The sequence below is a fragment of the Dryobates pubescens genome, chromosome 27, assembly GCF_014839835.1.
Source record: "Dryobates pubescens isolate bDryPub1 chromosome 27, bDryPub1.pri, whole genome shotgun sequence".
In the NCBI taxonomy this organism is placed as follows: domain Eukaryota; kingdom Metazoa; phylum Chordata; class Aves; order Piciformes; family Picidae; genus Dryobates; species Dryobates pubescens.
Genome location: NC_071638.1, coordinates 9,289,868 through 9,317,253, shown reverse-complemented (window position 1 = coordinate 9,317,253; position 27,386 = coordinate 9,289,868). Strand labels below are relative to the sequence as shown.

Here is a 27,386-nt window from a genome sequence, read left to right as displayed (position 1 = left end):
ATCCTATCCTATCCTATCCTATCCTATCCTATCCTATCCTATCCTATTCTATCCTATCCTATCCTCCTCCTGCTAAGACCACTCATATCTCCACTGTTTCTCTAGGAAAACAGAGTTCTTCAGTAGGTTCTTCAGAGGAAGAGGGAACAGTATCAGCCATATCAGCTGGACTCATCACTCAATCCACTACACCAATGATCACAAACATGGCAGTGAATGCTACATCCTTGAAAGCACCTTACATTTTTGCTAAAATACCACCCAGCTCTTCAGCCAGTTTATTGGCTGCAGTGACTCAAGCTTCAGAGAGCACTAGAGAAACTCCAAAACTTACAGTCCTGACAACTGCTGCGACAAACCCACTGTCACAGATGGAGAGTGCCTCATTTACAGCCTCAGAAATGAAGTATGCAACCTCATCTGACAGGACTGTGGATGTGTTTGCAAGCGGCCAGACTTCACATGAGCGGAGGAACGTTACCAACACCAAGACGACGACTGAGAAATCCTCCCTGCCTTATCTCACAGTATCTGCAGTCCAGAGTTTGCCTTTCTCAAGAAATACAACCTCAATGAAAAATGTCTCTCTTTCTGGAGAGCTGGATGTAACTACAGCAGCTTGGTCCAAGAGCCCAATACAGAAAATTACCACATCTCCTCTCAGTTTAGCAGAGCCCTCGGAGCTGCATGGAATAGGTGTATCAGATTCTAGTGGTGGAATGGCTCTGCCTTTCCCTTCAAAGCCAGTGGAAACAGAAGCTTCTCAGGCAAGCACTGAAACAGTGACTGCTGACACGGCTTCCTTTGGTTCGGTGACATCTACATCATCGAAATGTATGGTATGAACACTTGGCATTTTCCCTATGTGTTAAAATTAATATTGCTTTTCAGTCCACTCTGTTATCTAATGGCCTGTATCAGGAATAGTGAGGGCAGCAGGACTGGGGAACTCATTCTGCCCTGTACTCAGCACTGGTCAGGCCACACCTTGAGTCCTGTGTCCAGTTCTGGGCCACTCAGGTTAGGAAAGATGTTGAGTTGCTGGAAGGTGTCCAGAGAAGGGCCACAAAGCTGGGGAGTGGTCTGGAGCACAGCCCTGTGAGGAGAGGCTGAGGGAGCTGGGGTTGCTTAGCCTGCAGAAGAGGAGGCTCAGGGGAGACCTCATTGCTCTCTACAACTGCCTGAAGGGAGGTTGTAGCCAGGTGGGGGTTGGTCTCTTCTCCCAGGCAACCAGCACCAGAACAAGAAGACACAGTCTCAAGCTGCACCAGGGAGGTTTAGGTTGGATGTTAGGAAGCAATTCTTCCCAGACAGAGAGATTGGCCATTGGAATGTGCTGCCCAAGGAGGTGGTGGAGTCACCATCGCTGGAGGTGTTTAAGAAGAAACTGGGATCCTGAGGTGCATTCAGAGGAGTGTGTCCAGCAGATCCAGGGAGGTTCTCTTCCCCTTCTACTCTGCCCTGCTGAGACCTCACCTGGAATATTGCATCCAGTTCTGGGCTCCTGAGTTCAGGAGGGACAGGGATCTGCCTGGGAGAGTTCAAGGGAGGGCTATGAGGAAGCTGAAGGGACTGCAGCACTGCCTAGTGAGGAGAGGCTGAGAACCCTGGGGCTGTTCAGTCTGGAGAAGAGAAGGCTGAGAGGGGATCTGATCAATGTCTATCAATATCTGAGGGCTGGAGGTCAAGAGGGAGGGCACAGGCTCTGCTCACTTGCACCCTGAGATAGGACAAGGGGCAATGGATAGAAACTCCAGCACAGGAGGTTTCACCTCAACATGAGGAGGAACTCCTTCACTGGGTGGGTCTCTGAGCACTGGAACAGGCTGCCCAGAGAGGTTGTGGAGTCTCCTTCTCTGGAGCCTTTCCAGACCCATCTGGATGTGCTCCTGTGTGACCTGTGCTGGATTCTACAGTCCTGCTCTGGCAGAGGAATTGGACTTGGTCTCCTGAGGTCCCTTCCACCTCCTAGCATCCTGTGAACCTGCATCACTGTCACCTGTTGCAACCAGACAAACCCAATTCATTCCAAAGGAAGTGATGAAGGCTCACATGGATACACTGACGCTGTCTCAGAGCAGGGTGTTGAAAAAGGGATCACTTGGCCTTCATTAGGATGTTGAATGTAAAGCTGATTCTGGCTTTGTTTTATTTTTCCCTTCTTTGACAGCCAAGTTACCTTGAACCTGTTGACAAATGTAGCCAGTATGTATGTGTTAATATGGGATGGATGCTATACAACCTTTCAAGGAACTGCCCCAGGGATGTGCAGAAGCCAGACTGTGGTTTCCGAGGAACGCCAGTTCAAGTTAACACTGATAGCTGTTGCCCAGAATGGGAATGTCCCTGTAAGTCACTTCTTAATTTTCAATTACCATAGAGTCTTGGTCTGTAAATTTCAAGCAATAAACTTCAGGTTATGGGAACATGAGGTTGAATACTGGAAAGACTTTAAGAGAGCAAAGCAGAATGAAATCTACCAAATGTTTTGGTTATCTTTCAACTAACACTTGAGAGAGTCAAAATATTTTGTTTTTGAATGAAAACACTGAAATAAACTCTGTCACATAGTATCATAGAATTGTTAGGGCTGGAAAGGACCTCGAGGAGCAGCCAGTTCCAACCCTCCTGCCATGGGCAGGGACACCTCACACGACAGCAGGTTGCTTACAGCCACATCCAGCCTGGCCAGAAAAACCTCCAGGGATGAGGCTTCCACCACCTCCCTGGGCAACCTGTGCCAGTCTCTCACCACCCTCATGGGGAACAACTTCTTCCTGACATCCAATCTGAATCTCCCCACTTCTAGTTTTGCTCCATTCCCCCCAGTCCTACCACTTCCTGCCACCCTCAAAAGTCCCTCCCTAGCTTTCTTGTAGCCCCCTTCAGATCCTGGAAGGCCACAATTACATGAACAGCAACATTTTCCAGCTGGGACTTTTCAGAATTTCTGTTGGTAGAAATGTTGAGATGTGTTATGTTATGTTATAGAATAAACCAGGTTGGAAGAGACCTTCAAGATCATCATGTCCAGCCCATCAACCAATCCAACCCACCTAAACAACTAACCCACGGCACCAAGCACCCCAGAAAAACAGAATATATTCTTCTGAGGTAGAAGACAGCCCTCCCAGTTTTATTTCATCTAAAAGTACTCAGACAAAGCTTAAACAAATATATTTCAGATACTTCAGCAGAAGTTAGCACAGCCTTCCATTAGGCACTCAACCAGCCAGCATCTAAAGGTATTTTCCACATTTTCTGAAGAAAACTCATAAAAATACTGTGGGTTTTTTTTTCCTGAAAGGCAGAATCCCCACATTGCAGTTAGCTTTAACTGCAGTTTTCACTCATACTGGCAGGTGACTGTCTGCCAAGGAGACAAAAGGACCAAAGAGATTAAAAACTTCTAAACATTAAAACCCTTGCAGCATCACCAAAACTAGTATTGCAGATTTAAATATTTGTTTCAAGATAACCACTCTCTTGTTTCAAGGTAACCAAACTTGATGATCTTTGAGGTCTCTTCCAACCTTGGTGATTCTGTGATTGAATCTCTTGTTTCAAGATAACCAGACTTGATGATCTTTGAGGTCTCTTCCAACCTTGGTGATTCTGTGATTCTGTGATTGAATCTCTTGTTTCAAGATAACCACTCTCTTGTTTCAAGATAACCAAACTTGATGATCTTTGAGGTCTCTTCCAACCTTGGTGATTCTGTGATTGAATCTCTTCTTTCAAGATAACCAGACTTGATGATCTTTGAGGTCTCTTCCAACCTTGGTGATTCTGTGATTGAATCTCTTGTTTCAAGATAACCACTCTCTTGTTTCAAGATAACCAAACTTGATGATCTTTGAGGTCTCTTCCAACCTTGGTGATTCTGTGATTCTGTGATTGAATCTCTTGTTTCAAGATAACCACTCTCTTGTTTCAAGATAACCAAACTTGATGGTCTTTGAGGTCTCTTCCAACCTTGGTGATTCTGTGATTGAATCTCTTGTTTCAAGATAACCACTCTCTTGTTTCAAGATAACCAGACTTGATGATCTTTGAGGTCTCTTCCAACCTTGGTGATTCTGTGATTGAATCTCTTGTTTCAAGATAACCACTCTCTTGTTTCAAGATAACCAGACTTGATGATCTTTGAGGTCTCTTCCAACCTTGGTGATTCTGTGATTGAATCTCTTGTTTCAAGATAACCACTCTCTTGTTTCAAGATAACCAGACTTGATGATCTTTGAGGTCTCTTCCAACCTCGGTGATTCTGTGATTGAATCTCTTGTTTCAAGATAACCATTCTCTTGTTTCAAGATAACCAGACTTGATGATCTTTGAGGTCTCTTCCAACCTTGGTGATTCTGTGATTCTGTAATTGAATCTCTTGTTTCAAGATAACCAATCTTTTGTTTCAAGATGATCAATCTCTTGTTCTCACTATCTCCAAAAATGTGTCTATTTTACTCCACATCTTTTCTCTCACAGTGGACAGATTCATTGGCCTTCCCTGTAAAACATTGACTTTGGTGAAAGTTTTCACCAAGTGAAACTTTCTCCCCTACCCTGGGCACACAGCAGTAGCTGAGCAATGTAAGACCCTTGCTTCTGCTTGTGGCTCAGGTATGCTACCCACGGAACAAGGCCATTTTAGGCTTGACCTTAGAAAGAAGTTCTTCACAGAAAGAGTAATAGGCCATTGGAATGGGCTGCCCAGGTTGGTGGTGGGGTCAGCACCCCTGGAGGAGTTTAAGAAAAGCCTGGATGAGGCACTTAGTGTTGTGGTCTAATTGATCAGATGGTGTTGGGTGATCGGTTGGACTTGATGATCCTGGAGGTCTCTTCCAACCTGGCTGATTCTGTGATCTCTCTCTGTGAATGTATCTATTCAATCAAATACTGCTGAACCTGAAAGTGCTTAGAAATGCCCTGAGTTTATTTTTGTGCTAAGCTCCTTAAATGACTGCCCTTTTTTTTTTAGGTCAATGTTCCATACTGTCTGAACTGAGTGTTATTACATTTGATGGGAACAGCATAGCCCTCTCTAATATGGCTTCCTACATTTTAGTCAACCTACCAGGAGAAATCCTTGTTGCTCATGTTGAAAAATGTGCTGCTAACCAGGTAAGATTCTTGCATTCCCACAGTAATTGTCGTAGTTGCTTGAATTTTTCTGTTACAGGCATGACATTCTGCAAAACTGTATCACTTAAAACCTTCAGGTAAAAGCTATACCCATTGGAAAACAGCAAGGTATTTCATTCAAGGAGTGTGCTTCATCATGCTGCCTGGCTGGCAGCTGGCTGTCTGGAGAGGGAAAGAGCCTCAGTTCCTTTGAACATTCTGTGCTATGAAATTAGAGGCACAAACGAGGCCAAAATATCAACAGCCCTCAAGGCTCTTTATTAACAGAATAAAGTGGACAGAACAGAAGAAAGGAGAGAGAGGGGAAAAGTAGAGAGAGAGAGAGGGAGAAGAGGGAGAGAAAAGAGGAAAGGAATTATATTACTACCTCCTACCCCCCAAGCCTGTTTGGGTCTGTGGAGGATGGCTGCTGCCACTTCGGCTTGAAGGAGAGGTCATCCTTGTTGGCTGTGCTGTCCTCTGCTGGAGGAGGGGAAAGCGAGATCCCCAAGTCCAAGTCCTTCTCTGAGCAGCCTCTTCAGCTCCATGAGTTGCAGCAGCCAGGAGGGGGTTGGTCTCTTCTCTCATGCAACCAGCACCAGAACAAGCTGCAGCAGGGGAAGTTTAGGCTCAAGGTGAGGAGAAAGTTCTTCACAGAGAGAGTTGTTAGCCATTGGAATGTGCTGCCCAGGGAGGTGGTGGACTCACCATCCCTGGAGGTGTTCAGGAGGGGATTGGACATGGCACTTGGTGCCATGGTTTAGTCATGAGGTCTGTGCTTGACAGATTGGACTTGATCTTTGAGGTCTCTTCCAACCTTGGTGATTCTGTGATTCTCTGAAGTTAAGACACAAAGAGAGGGTTCCTCCTGGTCTGCTGCTTCCAGGCTCCATGGTGATGTCATCATTTTCTTTCCTTGTACTTTCTTCTCCATTTTTCTTCTCCTGAGCAGGCATTGCTGAGATCTTTTTCTTCTCCTGAGCAGGCATTGCTAACCTAACCTATTTTTAATATTTTCCAGAGTGCCAATTCAATAAGAGCAACAGTGAGTATTTTTTCCCCCCCTTTTGCCAATTGTAAAATGCATCAACATTGCACATACTGGGGGGGAGGGGAAGCCCCTATAGCACTGGTGTAGAATTAATTGGTTTGTCACTTTTCTTTCAAGGTTTCCCCTGCAGACACTTCAGGGCTCTGTTTTAAGAAATTAAATGTAACAACAAGCACACATCAGCTACTTATCAATCGCCTGGCAAGAGAAGTAAGTATCTGTTCACAGGTATATAGCATGTGTACATTTAAAAGGGAGCTGGGGAGCTCTTCTGTTGTGGAATGGAATAGATCAGATTTGCAATGGAATAGGTCAGACTGGCAATGAATGCACCACAGGATGAGGATCCTGAGGGTCTATTCCAACCTGAATGTTTCTGTGATTCTGTGATTTTGTCCTGTGGTACGTGACAACTAAGATCTATTGCTTCCTGTGTCTTGGTTGATGTGGGGAGGCCTGTGGATGTGGTCTACCTGGACTTCAGCAAGGCCTTTGACACCGTTCCCCACAGCAAACTGCTGGCTAAGCTATCAGCTTGTGGCTTGGACTGCAACACTCTGTGCTGGGTTAGGAACTGGCTGGAGGGCTGAGCCCAGAGAGTGGTGCTGAATGGTGCCACATCCAGCTGGCCGCCAGTCACCAGTGTTATCCCCCAGGGATCATTGCTGGGCACCATCCTCTTTAATATCATCATTGGTGATCTGGATAAGGGGATTGAGTCAGTCATCAGCAAATTTGCAGATGACACCAAGTTGGGAGCAGATGTTGATCTGTTAGAGGGCAGAAAGGCTCTGCAGAGGGACTTTGACTGACTGGGCAGATGGGCAGAGTCCAATATGATGGCATTCAAGAAATCCAAGTGCCAGGTGCTGCACTTTGGCCACAACAACCCCATGCAGAGCTACAGGCTGGGGTCAGAGTGGCTGGAGAGCTGCCAAACAGAGAGGGGCCTGGGGGTGCTGATTGACAGCCACCTAAACATGAGCCAGCAGTGTGCCCAGGTGGCCAAGCAGGCCAATGGCATCCTGGCCTGCATTAGGAATAGTGTGGCCAGCAGGAGCAGGGAAGTCATTGTGCCCCTGGACTCTGCACTGGTTAGGCCACACCTTGAGTCCTGTGTCCAGTTTTGGGCCCCTCAGTTTAGGAAGGACATCGAGACACTTGAACATGTCCAGAGAAGGGCAACGAGGCTGGGGAGAGGCCTTGAGCACAGCCCTGTGAGGAGAGGCTGAGGGAGCTGGGGTTGTTTAGCCTGGAGAAGAGGAGGCTCAGGGGAGACCTCATTGCTCTCTACAACTACCTGAAGGGAGGTTGTAGCCAGGAAGGGGTTGGTCTCTTCTCCCAGGCAAGCAGCACCAGAACAAGTGGACACAGTCTCAAGCTGTGCCAGGGGAAGTTTAGGCTGGAGGTGAGGAGAAAGTTCTTCCCTGAGAGAGTCGTTCCGTCATTGGAATGTGCTGCCTGGGGAGGTGGTGGAGTCACCATCTCTGGAGGTATTCAAGAGGGGATTGGATGTAGCACTTGGTGCCATGGTCTAGTCATGAGGTCTGTGGTGACAGGTTGGACATGATGATCTTTGAGGTCTCTTCCAGCCTTGGTGATACTGTGAGACTGTGATGTTTTGTCTCATGCCTACTTCATTTGCAGTTACAGGAAATGACAGTGATGGGAAGCTCTGCGCATTAAGCACTGTGTCTATTACTGTATGTGGCAGAGGCTGAAAAAAATACCTTTCACTGCAGAATGTGAAGACATGTAAAATGCAATCTGCAGCCTGGTTTTATGTCTAAAGTGTATTTGGTTTGTTTTAGGTAGTTGTGGATTCTGTAACTCAATCACTGCCATTTTCAGCAGAAGGGCTGAGTGTTCAGGATACTGGTGCGATGTACACTGTTACTACCCCAGCTGGTATTGACATCAAGTGGGCTCACATCACAGGCATCATAGACATACAGTATGGATTATACTCCAACACATCCATGGAGACAGAAGGACTTTGTGGTGAGGCTATGCTGGCAATTTTGTTCTGATGTAATAATTTCCTATTTACAATTTACACTTCCTTTTTGTGACTTGCTGTCCCTGTAGCTCTCCTTGAGAACCCCATTCACTACACTGACAATCCTGCTTGGGGTGGGCATGGGAAATGCTATAAATTCACAGATTCCATTGGGTTGGAAGGGACCCTCGAAGGTCATCTTGTCCAACCACCCTGCAGGCAGCAGGGACACCTCCAACTACATCAAGCTGCCCAGGGTCATGATGCCTCCAGGTTTGGGCCTCAAGCACATCCATGGGCAGCCTGTTCCAGTATTTTACCAGTCTCATTGTAAAGAACCCTATGTCCAAGCTAGATCTACCTTGCTCCAGTTTCAAACCATTGCACCTCATCTTATTGCTACAAGCCCTTCTAAACAGTCCTTCCCCAGCCTTCCTTTAGGTCCTCTATTGAAATGCAGCTATAAGATCTCTCCTTCCTTTCCCAGGCTGAAACAGCTTCAATTCTTTCAGCTTGGCTTCATAGGAGAGATGTTCCAGTCCTCTGAGTGGCCTGTTTATTGATAAGAATAAATCAACAGTTCTGTTCCAAAGCACTGCTTGCTAATGAAGCAGCTTGCAGGGCAAGTAATAATCAGTACATTGTATCTAAATATCTCCTGAAAATTGTACTCATCTCTCTCTTTAAGAATACAGTTGAAGTCAAGTAAAGAAAAGGGGAAGGAGCTGCTGAAGAAGTTCAGGCAGTGACAGTATATTTCACTGACTCTGGGAGAAATGAGTAATTGTCAGATGTCAGCAGGTGGCAGCTTATCACTAATGCAAATAGAGCTGTGTTTGGGAAGGGTCAAGGTCCCCTGATGATAGTGAATCCAAACTCACACTCCTGATGTAGAGTCTAAAACTGTGCTGAGGTGTCATAGACTTGAATTTCAGTGACAGCAGGTTTAGTACATTTCAAGCTGCCTTGAGAGACTTTTCATAACTCTGCCAAGATGGGGGCAGGAGTTGATCTGTTAGAGGGTAGGAGAGCTCTGCAGAGGGACCTTGCCAGGCTGGACAGAGTCCAAGGGCATGAGATTTAACACATCTGAGTGCTCGGTTCTACACATTGGCCACAACAACCCCATGCAGTGCTGCAGGCTGGGGTCAGAGTGGCTGGAGAGCGGCCAGGCAGAAAGGGACCTGGGGGTGCTGATTAACAGCTGCCTAAGCACGAGCCAGCAGTGTGCCAAGAAGGCCAGTGGCATCCTGGCTTGCATCAGGAATAGTGTGGCCAGCAGGAGCAGGGAAGTCATTCTGCCCTGGACTCAGCACTGGTTAGGCCACACCTTGAGTCCTGTGTCCAGCTCTGGGCTCCTTAGTTTAGGAAAGATGTTGAGATGCTGGAAGGTATCCAGAGAAGGGCAACAAAGCTGGGGAGGGGTCTGGAGCACAGCCCTGTGAGGAGAGGCTGAGGGAGCTGGGGTTGCTTAGCCTGGAGAAGAGGAGGCTCAGGGGTGACCTTATTGCTCTCTACAACTCCTTGGTAGCCAGGAGAGGGTTGGTCTCTTCTCCCAGGCACCCAGCACCAGAACAAGGGGACACAGTCTCAAGCTGTGCCAGGGGAGGTTTAGGTTAGATATTAGAAAGAAGTTCTTCCCAGACAGAGAGATTGGCCATTGGAATGTGCTGCCCAGGGAGGTGGTGGAGGTGGAGGTGTTTAAGAAGAAACTGGATGAGGCACTTGGTGCCATGGTTTAGTTGATCAGATAGTGTTGGGTGGTAGGTTGGACTTGATGATCTCTGAGGTCTTTTCCAATCTGGTTAATTCTGTAAAAGGGGCGGTTAGGAACGGCATGTCTGGTGCAGCTGACAGCTGGAGGGAAGGGATCCATACAGAGGGTCCTTGACAGGCTGCAGATCCAGGCCCAAGCCAACCTCATGAAGTTCAGCATCAAGTGCAAGGCCATGCAGCTGGGTCAGGGCAATCCCAGGCACCAATACAGGCTGGGCTGGGGCTGGCTTGGGAGCAGCTCTGAAGAAAAGGACTTGAGGGTGCTGGTGGAGGAGAAGCTCAAAAGGAGCCTGCAGTGAGCACTTGCAGCCCAGAGAGCCAACCAGAGCCTGGGCTGCAGCAAGAGAAGTGTGGCCAGCAGGGACAGGGAGGGGATTCTTCCCCTCTGATCCACTCTGCTGAGACCACAGCTGGAGCTCTGTGTCCAGTTCTGGAGCCTCTGTTCTGGGAAGGACCTGGAGGTGCTGGAAGGTGTCCAGAGAAGGGCCATGAGGATGCACAGAGGGCTGGAGCTGCTCTGCTAGGGAGACAGACTGAGGGAGTTGGGGCTGTTCAGTCGGGAGAGTAGGTGGCTCCCAGGAGACCTTCTTGTGGCCTTCCAGGATCGGAAGGGGGCTACAAGAAAGCTGGGGAGGGACTTCTGAGGGTGTCAGGGAGTGATAGGACTTGGGGGAATGGAGCAAAACTAGAAATGGGTAGATTGAGATTGGAAGTTAGGAAGAAGTTCTTCCCCATGAGGATGGTGGAACACTGGAACAGGTTGCCCAGGGAGGTGGTTGAGGCTCCTTTCCTTGAAATATTCAAGGTGAGGTTCAAGGAGGCCCTGGGCAACCTGCTGTAGTGTGAGGTGTCCCTGTCCATGGCAGGGGGGTTGGAACTAGATGATCCTTGAGGTCCCTTCCAACCCTGACAATTCTTCAGTTCTGTGATGAGGGTGGTGGAACACTGGAACAGGTTTCCCAGGGAGGTGGTGGAGGCTCCATCCCTTGAGATATTCAAGGCAAAGCCAAAGGAGGCCCTGGGCAGGCTGATGTAGTTGGGGATGTCCCTGCTGATTGTAGGGACTGGATGAGCTTTGGAGGTCCCTTCTGGCCCAGACCATTCTATGATTCCAAGATCTTCATTACTCAGAGCCCATTTATCCAGCCTGGACCATTCTGTGATTCATTGTATGGCTGTAGGAAGGGTATGTTTTCAGTGAAGAATTAAGTACAGACACACAATAGTTGATTCAGGTAGCCAGTGGATGTTAGGGCATTGGGTAGGGTGTTTTTTTCAGTGGTTTTGTGTTAATAAATAAGAATAATATTTTCTCTATAGAAAGGAATTTGATCATCAAATGAGTCATAACTTCCTGCCTTTAAAATATTCATTTAAGTTCCAGTGCAGTGCCAAATCACTGAAGGCCATTTACATTCACTCCCATAACAGGATTGCTCTTCAGTAGGTGAGACTGCAGTCTGGTGCCATGGCACCGAATTTGCTACTCTCTACAGCACATTTTGGGAGCAGCTTTCCTCAAAAGCTAGTTTATTGTTGGGAAAAGTATCAATACTTGCACTGTGTTACCTACCTGATGTTGCTAAGCCATTGAGCTGATAACTGAAATCACAAGTGTGCTGCAGTGGACATAGAGCTGCTGTCATTTACAAATTCAAATGGCTATGGTTCAGAGGTGAGCCTGATACAAAGTTAGTTTTACCTATTCAAGTGCCCTTTTCTTTCCCAAAGGAAGTAATTCACTTGTTTGTGTTTTGAATGCGATGCTCTGTCTCCAGGGGTGTGTAATGGAGATCCTGCTGATGACCTGAAAATGCAGAACAGGACAGTAATAACAAATATGGAGGAAATGGAAGTGTTCATTAAGAGCTGGGAAGTTGAGAAATCACTTGATGGGGCAACCAGGAGGCCAGGAAGAAGCTGTGCTGAAGATAACTGCACGTACTGCATGGAACTGTTAAACAAAACCATTTTCATCCCCTGTCACAAGAAAGTGAGTCTCTAGAATTCAAAGCCTCACTCCTCTGCTGCATACAACAGCAACTCAAGCAGTCTGAGACTGGTATTTCACCCAGAAATGATTATCATTTGTTTCTGGACACTGCTTTCTAACGGGGATGCAGCTGCAGCATGCAGACTACCAGTAGAGGTGGGCAGTGCAGCGCAGCGCAGGAAATGAGCAAGCCCCAGATCTCTGAGGTCTGACTTACTTTTACAACTCAATTAAAAAATCAAAAGGATTGATTGATTGATTGATTGATTGATTGCTCTGGTGGCCCTTTCTCAGAGGTAGATGTGTCCAGATTCCTGAGTCATTTCACACTGTTCTGCCTTTCCACTCCTTGTTTGTGTTGTCTTATCTTCAGTTTACACCACAGGCAAATGCTGTTACAGGTACTATAGGCTGCAGAGCCCCTTCTTTCAAACTCCCAAGACCTTTCCTCACTTTCCCCAGGCAGAAAAAAAATATCAGAGTAAGTTCTTCTGAAGGGAAAGGGTTAGAGATTAATAATAAAAAAAGTAATATAGACATAGATACAGATATGAATATATAGATATAGATACACATGTCCAGAGAAAGGCCATGAGGATGAGCAGAGGGCTGGAGCTGCTCTGCTATGGAGACAGACTGAGGGAGCTGGGGCTGTGCAGTCTGGAGAAGAGAAGGGTCCCAGGAGACCTTCTTGTGGCCTTCCAGGATCTGAAGGGGGCTACAAGAAAGCTGGGGAGGGACTTTTGAGGGTGTCAGGCAGTGATAGGACTGGGGGGAATGGAGCAAAACTAGAAATGGGGAGATTCAGATTGGATGTTAAGAAGAAGTTCTTCCCCATGAGGGTGGTGAGAGACTGGCACAGGTTGCCCAGGGAGATGGTGGAAGCCTCATGCCTGGAGGTTTTTCAGGCCAGGCTGGATGTGGCTGTGAGCAACCTGCTGTAGTGTGAGGTGTCCCTGCTCATGGCAGGGGGGTTGGAACTGGCTGATCCTTGAGGTCCCTTCCAACCCTGACAATTCTATGATCCTATATAGGTATAGATAGAGATAATACAGATTATATAGATGGTATAGATGATATAGATGGTATAGATGATATAGATACAGATGATATTGATATGTAGATATAGATACAGACATAGATATAGATAATATAAGTAATATAGATGATATCATTAATATAGGTAATATAGATGATATAGATGAGATATAGATATAGAAGTAGATGCTAGATATAGATATAGATATAGATATAGATATAGATATAGATATAGATATAGATATAGATATAGATATAGATATAGATATAGATATAGATATAGATATAGATTTGCCACAGAAACTTAATGGGAGGGAGCAGTGGCAAGCAGTTTGAAATCAGGAAGGGAGAGTAGTATCTGTAGGTAGCAGGATGCTTTTCATAATTATTTTTAAACATCTAATTCAGAGGTAATCAAAGTGAATCTGAATGGTCAGAATTCCTACTTTGTATATGATTTAAGGAAAGCTCTCATAGCCTTGGGTACAATGCAATTGTATTTTTTCCTGTTTTAAAGCAAAACCTGTCATAGCATCAAAGTTGCCAAGCCCTGGGTTCATCCATCATGACATTTGTTTTCATTCATGCACATGATGGTGGCAGAGACAGAATGAGTGGAGCATCCTGCCTGCTTCACAAGTGTGAAGCATCTGGACAGGGATAGGTAACAGTCATCAGTGTAATGGACTGCCTGAGGATCTGCTGAAGTGACAGGGAGAGCTGGGCTGCAGCACAGTAGTGAACAAGCAAAAGGAATTTATTCCATCTTGTTGTAAGCTTATGTCAATAAAGCCAACAGAAGTAAGATAGGTTGCACCACCTGCATTTAGACCAAATCACATCAGCTGTTGGGTCCTAGAGATTCAGAAACAGAGAACTCAGCAATCATTTGTTCAGAGACATTTATGGAAGGCATAGCAGCAATGTTTAGCCAAAGATTGTTGACTTTTAGCTGACAGGGTTACACTGCAGAAGTTCTTGGGAGTGGGGTAACAATCTCATTAGTACTGTGTCCTGTGACTGCAGTTCTGGCAGGTCTAAGTTTGAGTGTTCTGGAAAAAATGGTGTTGTTTAACTTCAGGCACTCCTTGTGACTTTTTTTTTTCCCTTGCAACTGTTTCATTTCTCATAATTAATGCTTCATTTCAATTGCACCAACCTCTTCTGCCTGTTAATTCTCAATTATTCCATGTTCCTAGGTGTCACCACAGGAGTTTTGTGAGAAGATGTGGACCAATAGTGCTTCTTTTGGGAATTATGAGTGTGATGCCCTTGCTGCATATGTGGCTTTATGCAACAAGCACAATGTCTGCATTCAATGGAGGACACCCGATTACTGCTGTAAGCACAGAGCCATGTTCTATACCCTAGTGGGGATTTATATTGCTCCAGTGTTTAGTGCTATGTGACAAATGTATCTATTTCCATTGTTATTTTAAGTATTGTAAAGCATTTGACACCATCTCCCACAGCATCCTCACAGCTAAGCTGAGGCAGTGTGGTCTGGCTGATCAGGTGGAGAGGTGGATGGGAACTGGTTGAAGGGAAGAAGTAGTGAAGGGAGTAGTGAAGGAAGAAGTAGTAGAAGGGAGAGTAGTGGTCAGTGGAACAGAGTCCCTCAGGAGTCAGTATTAGGACCAGAGCTGTTCAATATATTCATCAATGACCTGGAAGAGGGCACAGAGAGCACTGGCAGCAAATTTGCTGAGGACACCAACTGGTGAAGTGGCTGACACAGGAGGGTTGTGCTGCCATTCAGCCAAACTGAGACAGGCTGAGAGCTGGGCAGGGAGAAACTGAAGGTCAGCAAGGGCAAGCGAAGAGTCTGGCACCTGGTAAAGAACAACACCATGGAGCAATAGAGATTGGAGACTGAGCTGCTGGAGAGCAGTGAAGGGGAAAAGGACCTGGGGGTCCTAGTGGATGGGAGGTTGACCATGAGCCAGCAATGTGCTCTTGTGGCCAGGAAGGCCAATGGCATCCTGGGGTGGATTAGAACGGTTGTGATCAGTAGGTCGAGAGTGGTTCTCCTCCCCCTCTACTCTGCCCTGCCGAGGCCACATCTGGAGTATTGTGTCCAGTTCTGGGCCCCTCAGTTCAGGAAGGACCTCAGGGAACTGCTTGAAAGAGTCCAGTACAGAGCCACAAAGATGATGAAGGCAGTGGAAGATCTTCCTTAGGAGGAGAGCCTGAGGGAGCTGAGGGCTCTGTAGCTTGGAGAGGAGCAGCCTGAGAGGTGACCTCATTGCTGTTGACGAAGATGTGCAGGATGAGTGCCCAGAGGCTGGAGCGAGGCTCTGCTGGGTGATGCCCAATGCCAGCAGAAGGGGCAGTGGTGGAAGCTGAGGCAGAGGAAGTTCCATGGAAACAGGAGGAAGAATTTTTTCCCTGTGAGGGTGACACAACACTGGAAGAGGCTGCCCAGGGGGGCTGTAGAGTCTCCCTATTTGGAGATACTCAAGACCTGCCTGGTTGTGTTCCTGTGTGATCTGGCATAGGTGCTCCTGCTCTGGCAGGGGGGTTGAACTGGAAGATCTTTGGAGGTCCCTTCTAGCCCCTAACATTCTGTGATTCTCTGAAGGATCACCTCATTCTGTTACAGCATTAATAAATCAGAGTACAAGTTCTTAAGTTGCATTGTCTTATAGAAGAAGCCTGGAGAACAGAAAACTACATGAAAATCTTCTTGTAGCCTTTCAGCACTTAAAGTGAGCCTATAAGAAAGGTGGGGACAGTTTGTTTAGCAGGGTCTGTTGTGACAGGAAAAGAGGTAGTAGTTTTAAAACAAAAGAGGGTAGATTTTGACTAGATACAGGGAGGAAATAATTTGCAACGACGTTGCTGAAACACTGGAACAAGTTGTCCATGGAGATTGGAGGTTCCCCAGCCCTGGAAACAGCTAAGACCAGGTTGGATGGGGCTCTGAGCAACCTGATCTAGTTGAAGATGTCCCTGCTCACAGAGGAGGGGGTGGACCAGATGGCTTTTAAAGGTTCTTTCCAAACAAACCATTCTATGACTGTTTGAGTCCACGTGTCATGAATCAGTTTTAATTTTGATTGAATCAGTTATTTCCCTAAAATACTGTGAAAAATCTACATGCATGCTTTCTGTGATACACTCACCTGCTCTTACTTCCAGTCAAATGCTGAAATAATAACAACACACTTTCTTTTATTCCTATGACTTGCAGCACTGAGTTGTCCAGAAGGCAAAGAATATCAGCCTTGTGTGCAGCCCTGTGAAGCCAAGACGTGCTTGAATAAATGGTTCTATGAGGATTCTGCCTGTTCCTATTTAAGGGAAGACTGTGTGTGTAAAAATGGCACTGTTCTGCACAGAACAGACTCCAGCCTCTGTATACCAGAAGAAAAATGCAGTAAGTGCAGCAGGACAGAGTGGTTTTGCAGCTATGCTCATAGTGACCTCAGCTGAGGATAAGAAGTTTAAGTTCTTGTGTCAATTCTCAGTAAGTTTGAATCTGCTCCAGCTCCCTTCAATAGAGCTGAGCTTTATTTCAAACTACAGCAGCCTGTGCTTTCAGTTCACTTGGATTCAAGAAATCTGGCAGGAGCAAAAGGTGGTCATTATTTTGTACCTCCCAGGATTTCTTCCCTGGAGTACTCCAGAAGGAATTCCATGGGCAGGTTTTTTCACTTGCCCTCAGGACTTATTGAGGTTCATTTGTGGGTTTTAAGGCCATCATCTTTTCTTGGATTCTTTGATCACAGTGCTTCACAGTGCTCCCATTTTGGACAATAATTGCATGCAGTTTGTAGTTGCTTGCAGGGAATCTGCAGTCTCTGCTTGTTGAAGGACTGTCATGGGTTTTTTTTTCTGTCAGCATGTACAGATAACAAAGGACAGCCTCGCTCTGCTGGGGAGATCTGGAATGGGTCCCTGAGAGGCTGCTGCATGTACAACTGTTTAGAAAATGGAAGTATTGTTGCTGTAGAGCCTGAATGCAGCGAGGATCCACCACCAGTGTGTGAAAGAGAAGGGGAAGTTATCATCCATGTCATAGAAGAGAGAGCTTGCTGTCCAAAGAAAGTCTGTGGTATGTACCACGTCTGTTCTCAGTAGTGGAAACATAAGGTAAGTGCTTGACACTCACTGGAAGCTGAGGCATAGGAAGTTCCATGGAAACAGGAGGAAGAATTTTTTCCCTGTGAGGGTGATAGATCACTGGAATGGGCTGCCCAGGGGCGGGTTGTGGAGTCTCCCTTTCTGGAGATATTCAACACCTGCCTGGATGTGTTCCTGTGTGATCTGCTCTAGGTGATCCTGCTCTGGCAGGGGGCTTGGACTGGATGAGCTTTTGAGGTCCCTTCCAGCCCCTGGCATTCTGTGATTCTGTAAGCTTTAGACAGGCTTCAAGAAAACATACTTCAGAAGTAATTTTTAGGTACTTGTAGCTGTTTGGGCCAGGAGAGCAGGTTTGCTTTCCTTGTAGGAACTGACTCATTGAAATAACTATTAATTTTTTTTAAAATAGAAGTTCACTAGTGAAACAAAACTTCTAATTAAAAAGGAAGTTTTAAGCTCTTGGGTGGAATCTAAAACAACCTGATAAATGCTTGATGGTAGAAGTACCTTGGTAACTGGGGCAGTCATCAGAGCCTGTTTTGCTTTCTTTTTAGTGCTTTGGTGGCAAGACCTACTGCTCTTTCCCAGAAGCCCAGGATATCACTGAATAGTGATACCCTCTCTAGCCAGGGCTGATAGGAAAAGTTACTAGTGTGTGCCTCCTAAAATGCTGAGTAATTGTTATGGTTTGAAGGGGGAACTTTAGCCTAGATCCTGACTGCAAAGACTGAAAGTGAAATAACATACCACTGGATGCAAAAGGAAAACAATGCTAAGGTCTACAGAATTCATTGGCTTGGTAATGGGATATAGAGCAGAGGCAGAAACCATTCTTGCACTTCTGCTTGCAACTTCTCTTCTCTCTCTCTCCTGTGGCCTTGTCAGGGGATCTCTGTTTTGACTACTGTGTGAGGTAACAGGAAGGAGGGAGGGAGGTGGGGAAGAGGTACATGGGTCACCTTGATCTGTCCAGGGGGGTCTGAGGAGTTTCTGTGTTATGTATTGTATAGATAGAGAGAGAGGTAGGGAGGGAGGGAGGTAGGTAGGTAGGTAGGTAGGTAGGTAGGTATATACAGAATAATTACAGGATACAGAATAGATAGATAGATAGATAGATAGATTACATACATATATAATATGTGTGTGTGTATATATATATATTGTGTGTGTATATAGAGAGCACATAGATTGTATGTTTTATACATATCCAATCCATTTCGTATTTCTAGCTTGTTTTAGTTTGCTTGTAAATAGAGCTTCATTTGCTGCCATCCCAAAATGAGCTGGTCTGGGGTTTTTTGTGGTTTGTGGTTGTTTGTGGGTTTTTATGGGTTGTTTGTTTTGTTTGTGGGTTTTTTGGTGGTGGTTTGTTGTTGTTGTTGTTTTGGGTTTTGTTTTGTTTTGTTGTTTTGGTTTGGTATGGTTTTTTGGGTTTTAGGGTGTTTTTTGGAGGGTAGTTTCTCCAAATTAGCTGGGGGGGAGGTAATTTCAACCCATGACAGCACTAGATACTTATTTCTTCCTATCTGCAAGGAAAAAAATGAGAACAAATGATCCAGCTGGTACAATGCTTTCACTCATTAGTTAGTCACCTGTAACCAACACTGTATTGTCAGTTTGTTTAAGGAATATTATCCCTGGGACATTGTAGCTGGCTTCATGTGTAGGAAGCAGAGCAGAGCTTGAAGGTGAGGCTCTGGCACAGGTTGCCCAGGGAGGTGGTGGAAGCCTCATCCCTGGAGATTTGAAGGACAGGCTGGATGTGGCTGTGAGCAAGCTGCTGTCATGTGAGGTGTCCCTGCCTATGGCAGGGGAGTTGGAACTGGTTGATCCTTGGGGTCCCTTCCAACCCTGACAATTCTGTGATTCTACAACCGTGCTTGCCCAGTGTCACATGAACAGAGTGTGCTTTAAGCTGACTTGGGCTCCTCTGTGTTTGTGGAACTCTATTCTAGATGATATAAATATCTTGAGCTATAGGATTTGCACCTGTATCTGTCCAGGTATGTCAAAACTGATTGCTGTTTTCATCCCACAGAATGCAACATGTCATCGTGTGATGCCATCATTCCAACATGCAAAGCCAATGAAAAACTAGTGGTAGGCTACCACCCCCTCTCCTGCTGCCCACAGTACCAATGTGGTAAGGGAAACACAAGAACGCTGGGAAATGTTCCACACTTGTAATATGTGCTGTAAGAAAAATTGTCTTGTAAGTTGGTTTGGTTCTTAACAAAATGAAACTTTGTGATTCTCTGAAATAGCACCAAGCAAGGACTTGTCTTCTTTCTTTTAAGCTCAATATATTTTTTGGGGGTGGGGGGTGGGTGTATGTGTTTAATTTTTGTGTCACTTTTGATTCACAGTCAGTTTGGGGTATTTTGATTTTTCTAAGGAGATGAAGGATATATTTTCTTGATCATTTTAGTCTTGTTTCTGTGACTTAAAAAATAAATAAACAATAATAAATCACTGTTAATTTCACATCCTGCAGAATGTGACCCTTCAGTTTGTTTCAATGCTTCCCAGCTGCACTGCAGAGAAGATCAGTTTATGGTTGAAGCAAAGCTGGAAGATCCCTGCTGCTTCTCTTACCTCTGTGGTAAGAAGCCTCTGGTATTTTAGGGCTTATTTAGGAATAATAAAGTATTGAGGAAGAATTAAGTGGTTTGGGCTTATTTAGGAATAATAAAGTATTTAGGAATAATAAAATGTTTACTTTTAGGTTTATTTAGGAATAATAAAGGATTTTAGGCTTAATTAGGAATAACAAAATATTTACTTTTGGATTTGTTTGGGAATAATAAAGTACTTCCTTTTAGGTTTAGTTAAGAATAATAAAGTATTTGGAAATAATAAAGTATTTTAAGCTTAATTAGGAGTAATAAAACATTTAGGTTTACCCTTAGTTAGGAATAATAAAGTACTTAGGGATAATAAAGTATTTTAGGCTTATTTAGGAACAATAAAGTATTTAGGTATAATAAAATGTTTACTTTTAGGTTTATTTGGGAATAATTACTTTTAGGCTTATTTAGGAATGATAAAGTATTTTAGGCTTAATTAGGTATAACAAAGTGTTTGCTTTTAGGTTTAGTTAGGAAAAACAAAGGATTTACTTTTAGGTTTAGTTAGGAACAATGAAGTATTTGGGAATAATAAAGGATTTTAGGCTTAATTAGGAATAATAAAATATTTACTTTTAGGTTTAGTTAGGAATAATAAAGTACTTAGGGATAATAAAGTACTTAGGGATAATAAAGTATTTTAGGCTTAGGAATAATAAAGTATTTAGGGATAATAAAGGATTTTAGGCTTATTTAGGAACAATAAAGAATTTAGGAATAATAAAATGTTTACTTTTAGGTTTATTTAGGAATGATAAAGTATTTTAGGCTTAATTAGGTATAACAAAGTGTTTACTTTTAGGTTTAGTTAGGAAAAACAGAGTATTTGCTTTTAGGTATAGTTAGGAATAATAAAGTATTTGGGAATAATAAAGTATTTTAAGCTTAATTAGGAGTAAAAAATAAGTACTTTTAGGTTTAGTTAGGAATAATAAATTATTTTAGGCTTACTTAGGAGTAATAAACTATTTACAAACCCAGCCTACAGTTTTAGGAACTAAGCAGTCTAAGAATGAGCAGTCTATAGTTCTAAGAACTTAAGCCAAGATCTCTTGGAGAGGTGGGTTCACACAGCTCAGGATCAGAGCATGAGCTGTGCTGGGAGCTCTGAGATCTTATATTCCCAACATAATTTTGAACATCACATCTGAACATCTGTTGTGATTTTACACTTGAATGTCAAGCCATAAAAGCTCTGTTACTCAAGTAGCAAAGGTTTGTAGCAAAGTACTTGTACTTTGCAAAGTACTTGTTTGTAGTAAAGACTTGTTCTGTAGTGCATTGAATAGAATTCACATGTGCTATGCATTTCAGTATTGAAACTGTTGTAAATGTGTGATTTTTATTTCTTTATTTCTAGTTTGTGAGCCCTGTAATGAGCCTGTTCCCATGTGTAAGGAAGGGGAAATTCTCACTGTAGACCTTAACACCATACATTACTGCTGTCCTCATTACTACTGTGGTGAGTGTAACTGTTGCCACTTCAATAGCTTACAAAGTTTGGTAAAAATGACAGAGTGTGTGTGCAGGTATTTGTGTAATTCAGCCTTTAGAGTGGGCTTCAGATAGAGATTAACAGATCTAAATGAGGGTGATACCATATGAGGTTAGGTTCAGAGTTCTTAGTATGCTCAGTGGTGGTATAACCAACCCAGTCAATGGAGCCTGGAGAAGTTATTTACTTCACCAGACAGTGTATCATAGAACCATAGAATTGTTAGGGTTGGAAGGCTCCTCAAGGATCATATAGTTCCAAACTCCCTGCCATGGGCAGGGACACCTCACACTACAGCAGGTTGCTCACAGCCACATCCAGCCTGGCCTTCAAAACCCCCAGGGCTGAGGATTCCACCACCTCCCTGGGAAACCTACTTTCAGGGTGATCTAAATACAGACATATTAATGTGGAACTGAATCCCATCTCTGGAGTGTAAAGATGCAACTGTTCATATACTAAACCACTTTTAATACATGGCTTCCATGTTGTTTCTCTGTTGTGACGTTCATTATTGTTCATGCAGCTTCTTTGCACTTTTGGCTTTAAGGAGAGGAAGTAGGCTAAGGATTTCAAATGCTCTGGGCTGACTGCTGTTCAAACAATGAGCAGCCAGGAAAAAAAGCATTGCAGTGTAGGGCAGTTTCTTTGGTAGCCTCAGGCAACAGAGCAATGGTGCTATGTATTCTTAAGAAGTGTCTGCAAATGTAACTTCTTAATTTAGATTAACTCTTGACTTTCTGGGTAATTCAAGTTCTAGAGAGTGTCTTCCAATTGGAGCTTAATAATTTTTGGTTCAGAGGGTTCCATATTTTAGTCCTTTCCTTTTCCTAGTCCTTACACCTAGGTGAATGTCTCTGCAAAAGCGTGGGCACCAGTTTGGCCAGATTCTGGCAGGTAGAATGTGAATTCTTGTTGTGTGATCCTCTTTCACAGACCCAGAAACCACTTCCAATAAGGCAGACACATATTTTCCTATCAGAGTCACTGGGGACTGTACTGTCTCCCTGTTACCTTACAGAAAAGTGCTTTGCAGCACAGTTGCAGCTGACAGGAACACCTCCTGTTTCCCAAAAGCTGTGAGTTTATTTGTCTTAGATGCCAGTTAGCACCTTGAGTGACTGAAGGAGGAAGAAGATGAAATGATTCTAGGACAACAACAAAAAACACTCTGGAAAAACTTTGCCTGTTTTTCCAGTTCCAAATATATTTCAGATGCTTTAAAAACCACAGCAATAAATTATTGAAAGTGGCATTAGTTCCAAAATGGCTTGTCAAGAGAAATAGACACAGCAAGATTCAGAGGGAATGTGAATAATTGCTCATGTAGGACTTTTCCCTCCATTTAGTTTGCGACGAACATCTTTGTTCTGAGCCTTCCCTGACCTGCACAGATGACATGGCACTTGTGAAGGAGCAAGTACCTGGGCAGTGTTGTCCAGTCTGGAGCTGTGGTAAGTGCTGCTTTGTTCCTTAGTCACTGCTGTTAGCAAAAGCTAGCAACTAGCTAAGTGGCTAATGCAATTTTTCTGTGCTCTTCTCAGAGTGTAGCTGTGAAAACACTACTACATTGACCTGCAAATTGGTAAGCACTGTCCTTACTCCTCCCTTTCCATTCCTTGTTTTGATTAGTTAGAATCAGACAATCATAGAATTGCCAGGGTTGGAAAGGACCTCAAGGATCAACCTCCCTGCCATGGCCTGGGACACCTCACACCAGATCAGCTTGCTCAGACCCACATCCAGCCTGGCCTGGAAAACCTCCAGGGATGAGGCTCTACCACCTCCCTGGGCAACCTGTGCCAGGGTCTCACCACCCTCATGGGGAACAACTTCTTCCTAACATCTAATCTAAATCTTCTAGTTTTGCTCCATCCTCCTCATTCCTATCCTACCTGACACCCTAAAAAGTCCCTTCCCAGCTTTCTCGCAGCCCCCTTTAGGTATTAGAAGGCACAAGAAGGTCTCCTCAGAGCCTTCTCCTCTCCAGACTGAACAGCCCCAACTCCCTCAGTCTGTCTCCATAGCAGAGCAGCTCCAGCCCTCTCCTCATCCTCGTGGCCCTTCTCTGGACACCTTCCAGCACCTCCAGATCCTTCCTGGAACAGAGGCTCCAGAACTGGACACAGTGCTCCAGTGGGGTCTCACCAGAATGGAGCAGAGGGGGAGAATCCCCTCCCCGGCCCTGCTGACCACACTTCTCCTGCTGCAGCCCAGGCTCTGCTTGGCTCTCTGGGCTGCAAGTGCTCACTGCTGGCTCCTGTTGAGCTTCTCCACCAGCACCCCCAAGTCCTTTTCTTCAGGGCTGCTCTCAAGCCAGTCCCTGCCCAGCCTATATCAGTGCTTGGGGTTGCCCTGACTCAGATATAGGACCAGCAACTGTGAAGGGTGATGAGGCTGAACAGGGACAAGCTGAGACCTCCTCCTGGTCCCTAGTTCAAACATGTAACTCCATGAAGTGTCTGCACAGTGAACCAACTATGCCTTGGGGGAATTTTACTGTGCATGATTTAAGACCTCAAAAGAAGAAAAAAGGCTGTAATGTCATTCCATTCACTGTTGACCTGAAACAATTTGCTAGGAAAGTTTTATACCTAAACAGTTCCCAACTGGCTTTAATAATTAATAACAAATGAGCTTCATGATCCTCTGTATCATCCAGAGAATTGTGGGGGTTTTGTTGATCATTTATGCTTTTGATTAAAGTGATTTCACGTGGTTGGATGTAGCTGGTGGGAGAATGTGGTGGGTTTAGGGCTATGCCTTTGAAATGTAGTTACAGATTTTGAGCAGAAAAGTAGAAAAATATAAATAAACCACTATTGGGTGTAAAAAGGAAAACAAGAGATTATTCTAAACAAATTCATTGGAGGAATGTCAGAGAAGCCATAAATATCTTGCTCATCACATACTTCATCACAATAGGGACTGTGATCTGGAAAATAATTAGGAGTGACTACTCAAACGTCCATTGCTGCTGGAATTACAGGGATATTTCCCTACCAAATGCCTGTAGCTTGTCCTTCCTCTCCCCTTCTGTGAAGTCTGCACAATGTTAAGTTTAAACAGGAGTTGCAAACTTGAATACATTTCACCTGTGTTTTGGAGGGAAATCCATCCAAAGCAGACTTTTGCTAATATGTTTTATTATTGAAACAACTCTGCAGCTCAGGGAAAACTGCTCTCTAGCAACCCTGCTCTTCGTATGTGTTCCTAGAGCAAGTGAAATGCTCTGCTCCTGTTTGAAGAGAGAAATACATTGAAAAATTCTGAATGTGCTGTTGTTTCTTGAGTACCTAAGCAACTGGATAGGAGCCAGCAGTGTGCCCAGGTGGCCAAGAAAGCCAAAGGCATCCTGGCTGGGATCAACAATGCTGTGACCAGCAGGAGCAGGGAGAGGATTGTCCCCTGGGACTCAGCTCTGGGGAGGCCACACCTGGAGTATTGTGTCCAGTTTTGGGCACCTCAATCCAAGAGAGATGTGGAGGTGCTGGAGCCAGGGCAGAGGAGGGCAAGGAAGCTGTGAAGGGCCTGGAGAATAAATCTGATGGAGAGCGACTGAAGGAGCTGGGGATGGTTAGTATGAAAGAGAGGAGGCTGAGGGGAGAACTCATTGCTGTCTACAGCTACCTGAAAGGACCTTGTGGAGAGACTACTGCTGGTCTCTTCTCACAGGTAATTAGTGACAGAACAAGAGGGAACAGCCTCAAGCTGCCACTGGGTAGGTTTAGACTGGGCATTAGGAAACATTTTTTCAGGGCAAGAGTGGTCAGGGACTGGAATGTGCTGCCCAGGGAGGTGGTGGAGTCACCAAGCCTGGATGTGTTTAAATGTGGTTTGGATATGGTGCTTGGGGCTATGGTTTAGGGGTGAACCTTGCAGAGTAGGGTTCTGGGTTGGACCTGGTGATCCTGAGGGTCTTTTCCAACCTGAATGTTTCTGTGCTTCTGTGATACCTTGTGATTTTTCTCTTATGAAAGCAGGAGTGGAAGTGATGAAAGTTATATTTGACATTTTCTAGCCCCCCAAAATGTATCTGTTTAGCATGACAGTGAACTGCACATGACTTTGGAAACTCTTTCATCTTTTCATACTCAGGGAGAAGTTAAAAAAGTAGACAGCAGTGTTTCCAGTGCCTGTGGATGCACTCACTACATTTGTGGTAACCTCTTCGTTTTCCTAGCTGTTTTGTTTTGGTTAATGTCACAGTTTAGAACTGGATTCTAGTTGTAAACAGAGTCTCCCAGAGGATTTGGGCTGTCCAGGAGGGATGGGCTCCTCGAAGTTCATATTATCATAATGTAGAATATATAACAATGTAAAATTATATTTACAAATACTAATATAAACATAAAGAATAAAGAATAAAATAATATAAATATAAAATAAAATATAAAATATGAAATAATGTAAACCTAAACTATAAAGACTAAAATAATATAGATATAAAATAAACTATGAAACAAACTCATATAACATATAATGACAACATATAATGACAACATATAATAAGTTGGTCTGAAGAATAGCTTCTATTTTGCAGGACAAGCCCTGCTCTTTCTCTCTCTCTCTCTCTCTCTCTTGCTGCTCCAGCTTGGGTTTTGGGCTTTGCTATTCTCCCTCTGTCCTTGTGGCTTCTGTGTTTCGACTTCTGTAAGGTACCGGGGGGTGGAGAGGGAGCGTGTGTAGTTGTATAGCTTTCTGGGCTGTGGTAGTTTGAGGCTGTGCCTTTAATATTTTCTCACAGATCTTGAGCAGAAAAGTAATAAAATGTGAATAAATCACAGTGTGCCCTCACAGTACAGCTTGAGCCTATTACTGTCCCACAGCTGTGTGGACATAGTAGTTCAATGGACAGAAGGGCTACGTTGTGGGCTGAGCAGATGGATTCATACAGCGCACTTAGCCCACAGATATGTGAAGGTATCTGAAGAATATCTTGAAGAACAACTTCCATAGTTGCAACACCATCCACATCAGGCACTTTTGCATGTTGTGGCATTTTCTTAATCTGAATTACAGCTCCTCTCTTCCTTGTTTTATAAGTGAAACCAAACCCAAATCAACTCTGAAAGTTTTGCAGAGCACAGAACTTTCCCCATCTTTGCTCTTCACAGAGATTCTCTTAATTTGCTTGACATACTGTTTTCTTTTTCCTCTCTGGTAACATTTCTTTCTTTTGGTGTTAGAGAAGGATGATGTGTGCATCTTCCAAGAGGTCACAGTGCTGAATCCTGGACAGTCAGTGATTCAGTATTTGGATGGGGACCTTTGTTACACAGTACAGTGTTTACAAGAAAAAGATCAGAACACAGGATTCAATGCTGTGCATTTGACAATGATGAACTGTTCCCAGCAATGTGAAGCTGTGAGTATTCTTGATGTAAGGATCACATTTGTAAGCATAATTACCTTAGGAAAACAGCCAGAGTGAAGACTTTTGCTGGTTTGGTTTTCTCAGCAGGAACTTCAGAACTTTACAGTGAGTGTGTGCATGTTTGTGCCTTCAAGCTTGTTTTGAGAAGCAATTTATAGCAGCATGCAAAAAGACATCCATCCATCCACCCATCCATCACACACCCACCCATCCATGAATGCAACCACACATCCACCCATCCACATGACCATCCATCCACCCACCTACCCACCCACCTGTCCACCCAATCATCCACCTGTCCACCCATCTGTTCACCCACCCATCCACCCATCCATCCATGCATCCACCCAGCCCTACATGCATCCATCCACATGTTCATCCATCCACACATCCATCCATCCATCCATCCATCCATCCATCCATCCATCCATCCACCCACCCACCTGTCTACCCATTGGTTCTCCCACCAACCTTTCCACCCACCCATCCACTCATCCATCCATGCATCCATCCATGCATGCATCCATCCTTCCTTCCTTCCACCTGTCCATCCATCCACCCACCCACCCACCCACCTGTCCACCCATTGGTTCTCCCACCATCCTGTCCTCCCACCCATCCACTCATCCATCCAGGCACCCATCCATGCATGCATTCATCCATCCTTCCTTCCTGCCACCTGTCCATCCATCCATCCATCAATCCACCCATCCACTCATCCATCCAGGCACCCATCCATGCATGCATCCATCCTTCCTTCCTTTCACCTGTCCATCCATCCATCCACCCACCCACCCACCTGTCCACCCATTGGTTCTCCCAC

At 44.7% G+C, this 27,386-nt stretch overlaps 1 protein-coding gene across 1 annotated transcript in view; it reads left to right on the top strand.

The window, feature by feature from the left end:
* Positions 1-27,386, top strand: part of OTOGL (otogelin like) — a 139,394-nt gene that overhangs the window by 98,210 nt on the left and 13,798 nt on the right. Inside the window, exons 37-52 of the mRNA XM_054173788.1 lie at positions 106-839; positions 2,171-2,348; positions 4,979-5,121; positions 6,290-6,382; positions 7,984-8,173; positions 11,726-11,940; positions 14,178-14,319; positions 16,172-16,357; positions 16,823-17,035; positions 19,103-19,207; positions 19,559-19,666; positions 21,052-21,153; positions 22,536-22,640; positions 22,731-22,771; positions 25,285-25,348; positions 26,376-26,554. Coding sequence (XP_054029763.1) covers positions 106-839; positions 2,171-2,348; positions 4,979-5,121; positions 6,290-6,382; positions 7,984-8,173; positions 11,726-11,940; positions 14,178-14,319; positions 16,172-16,357; positions 16,823-17,035; positions 19,103-19,207; positions 19,559-19,666; positions 21,052-21,153; positions 22,536-22,640; positions 22,731-22,771; positions 25,285-25,348; positions 26,376-26,554 — 2,798 coding nt within the window. The remainder of the gene's footprint in view (positions 1-105; positions 840-2,170; positions 2,349-4,978; positions 5,122-6,289; positions 6,383-7,983; positions 8,174-11,725; positions 11,941-14,177; positions 14,320-16,171; positions 16,358-16,822; positions 17,036-19,102; positions 19,208-19,558; positions 19,667-21,051; positions 21,154-22,535; positions 22,641-22,730; positions 22,772-25,284; positions 25,349-26,375; positions 26,555-27,386) is intronic.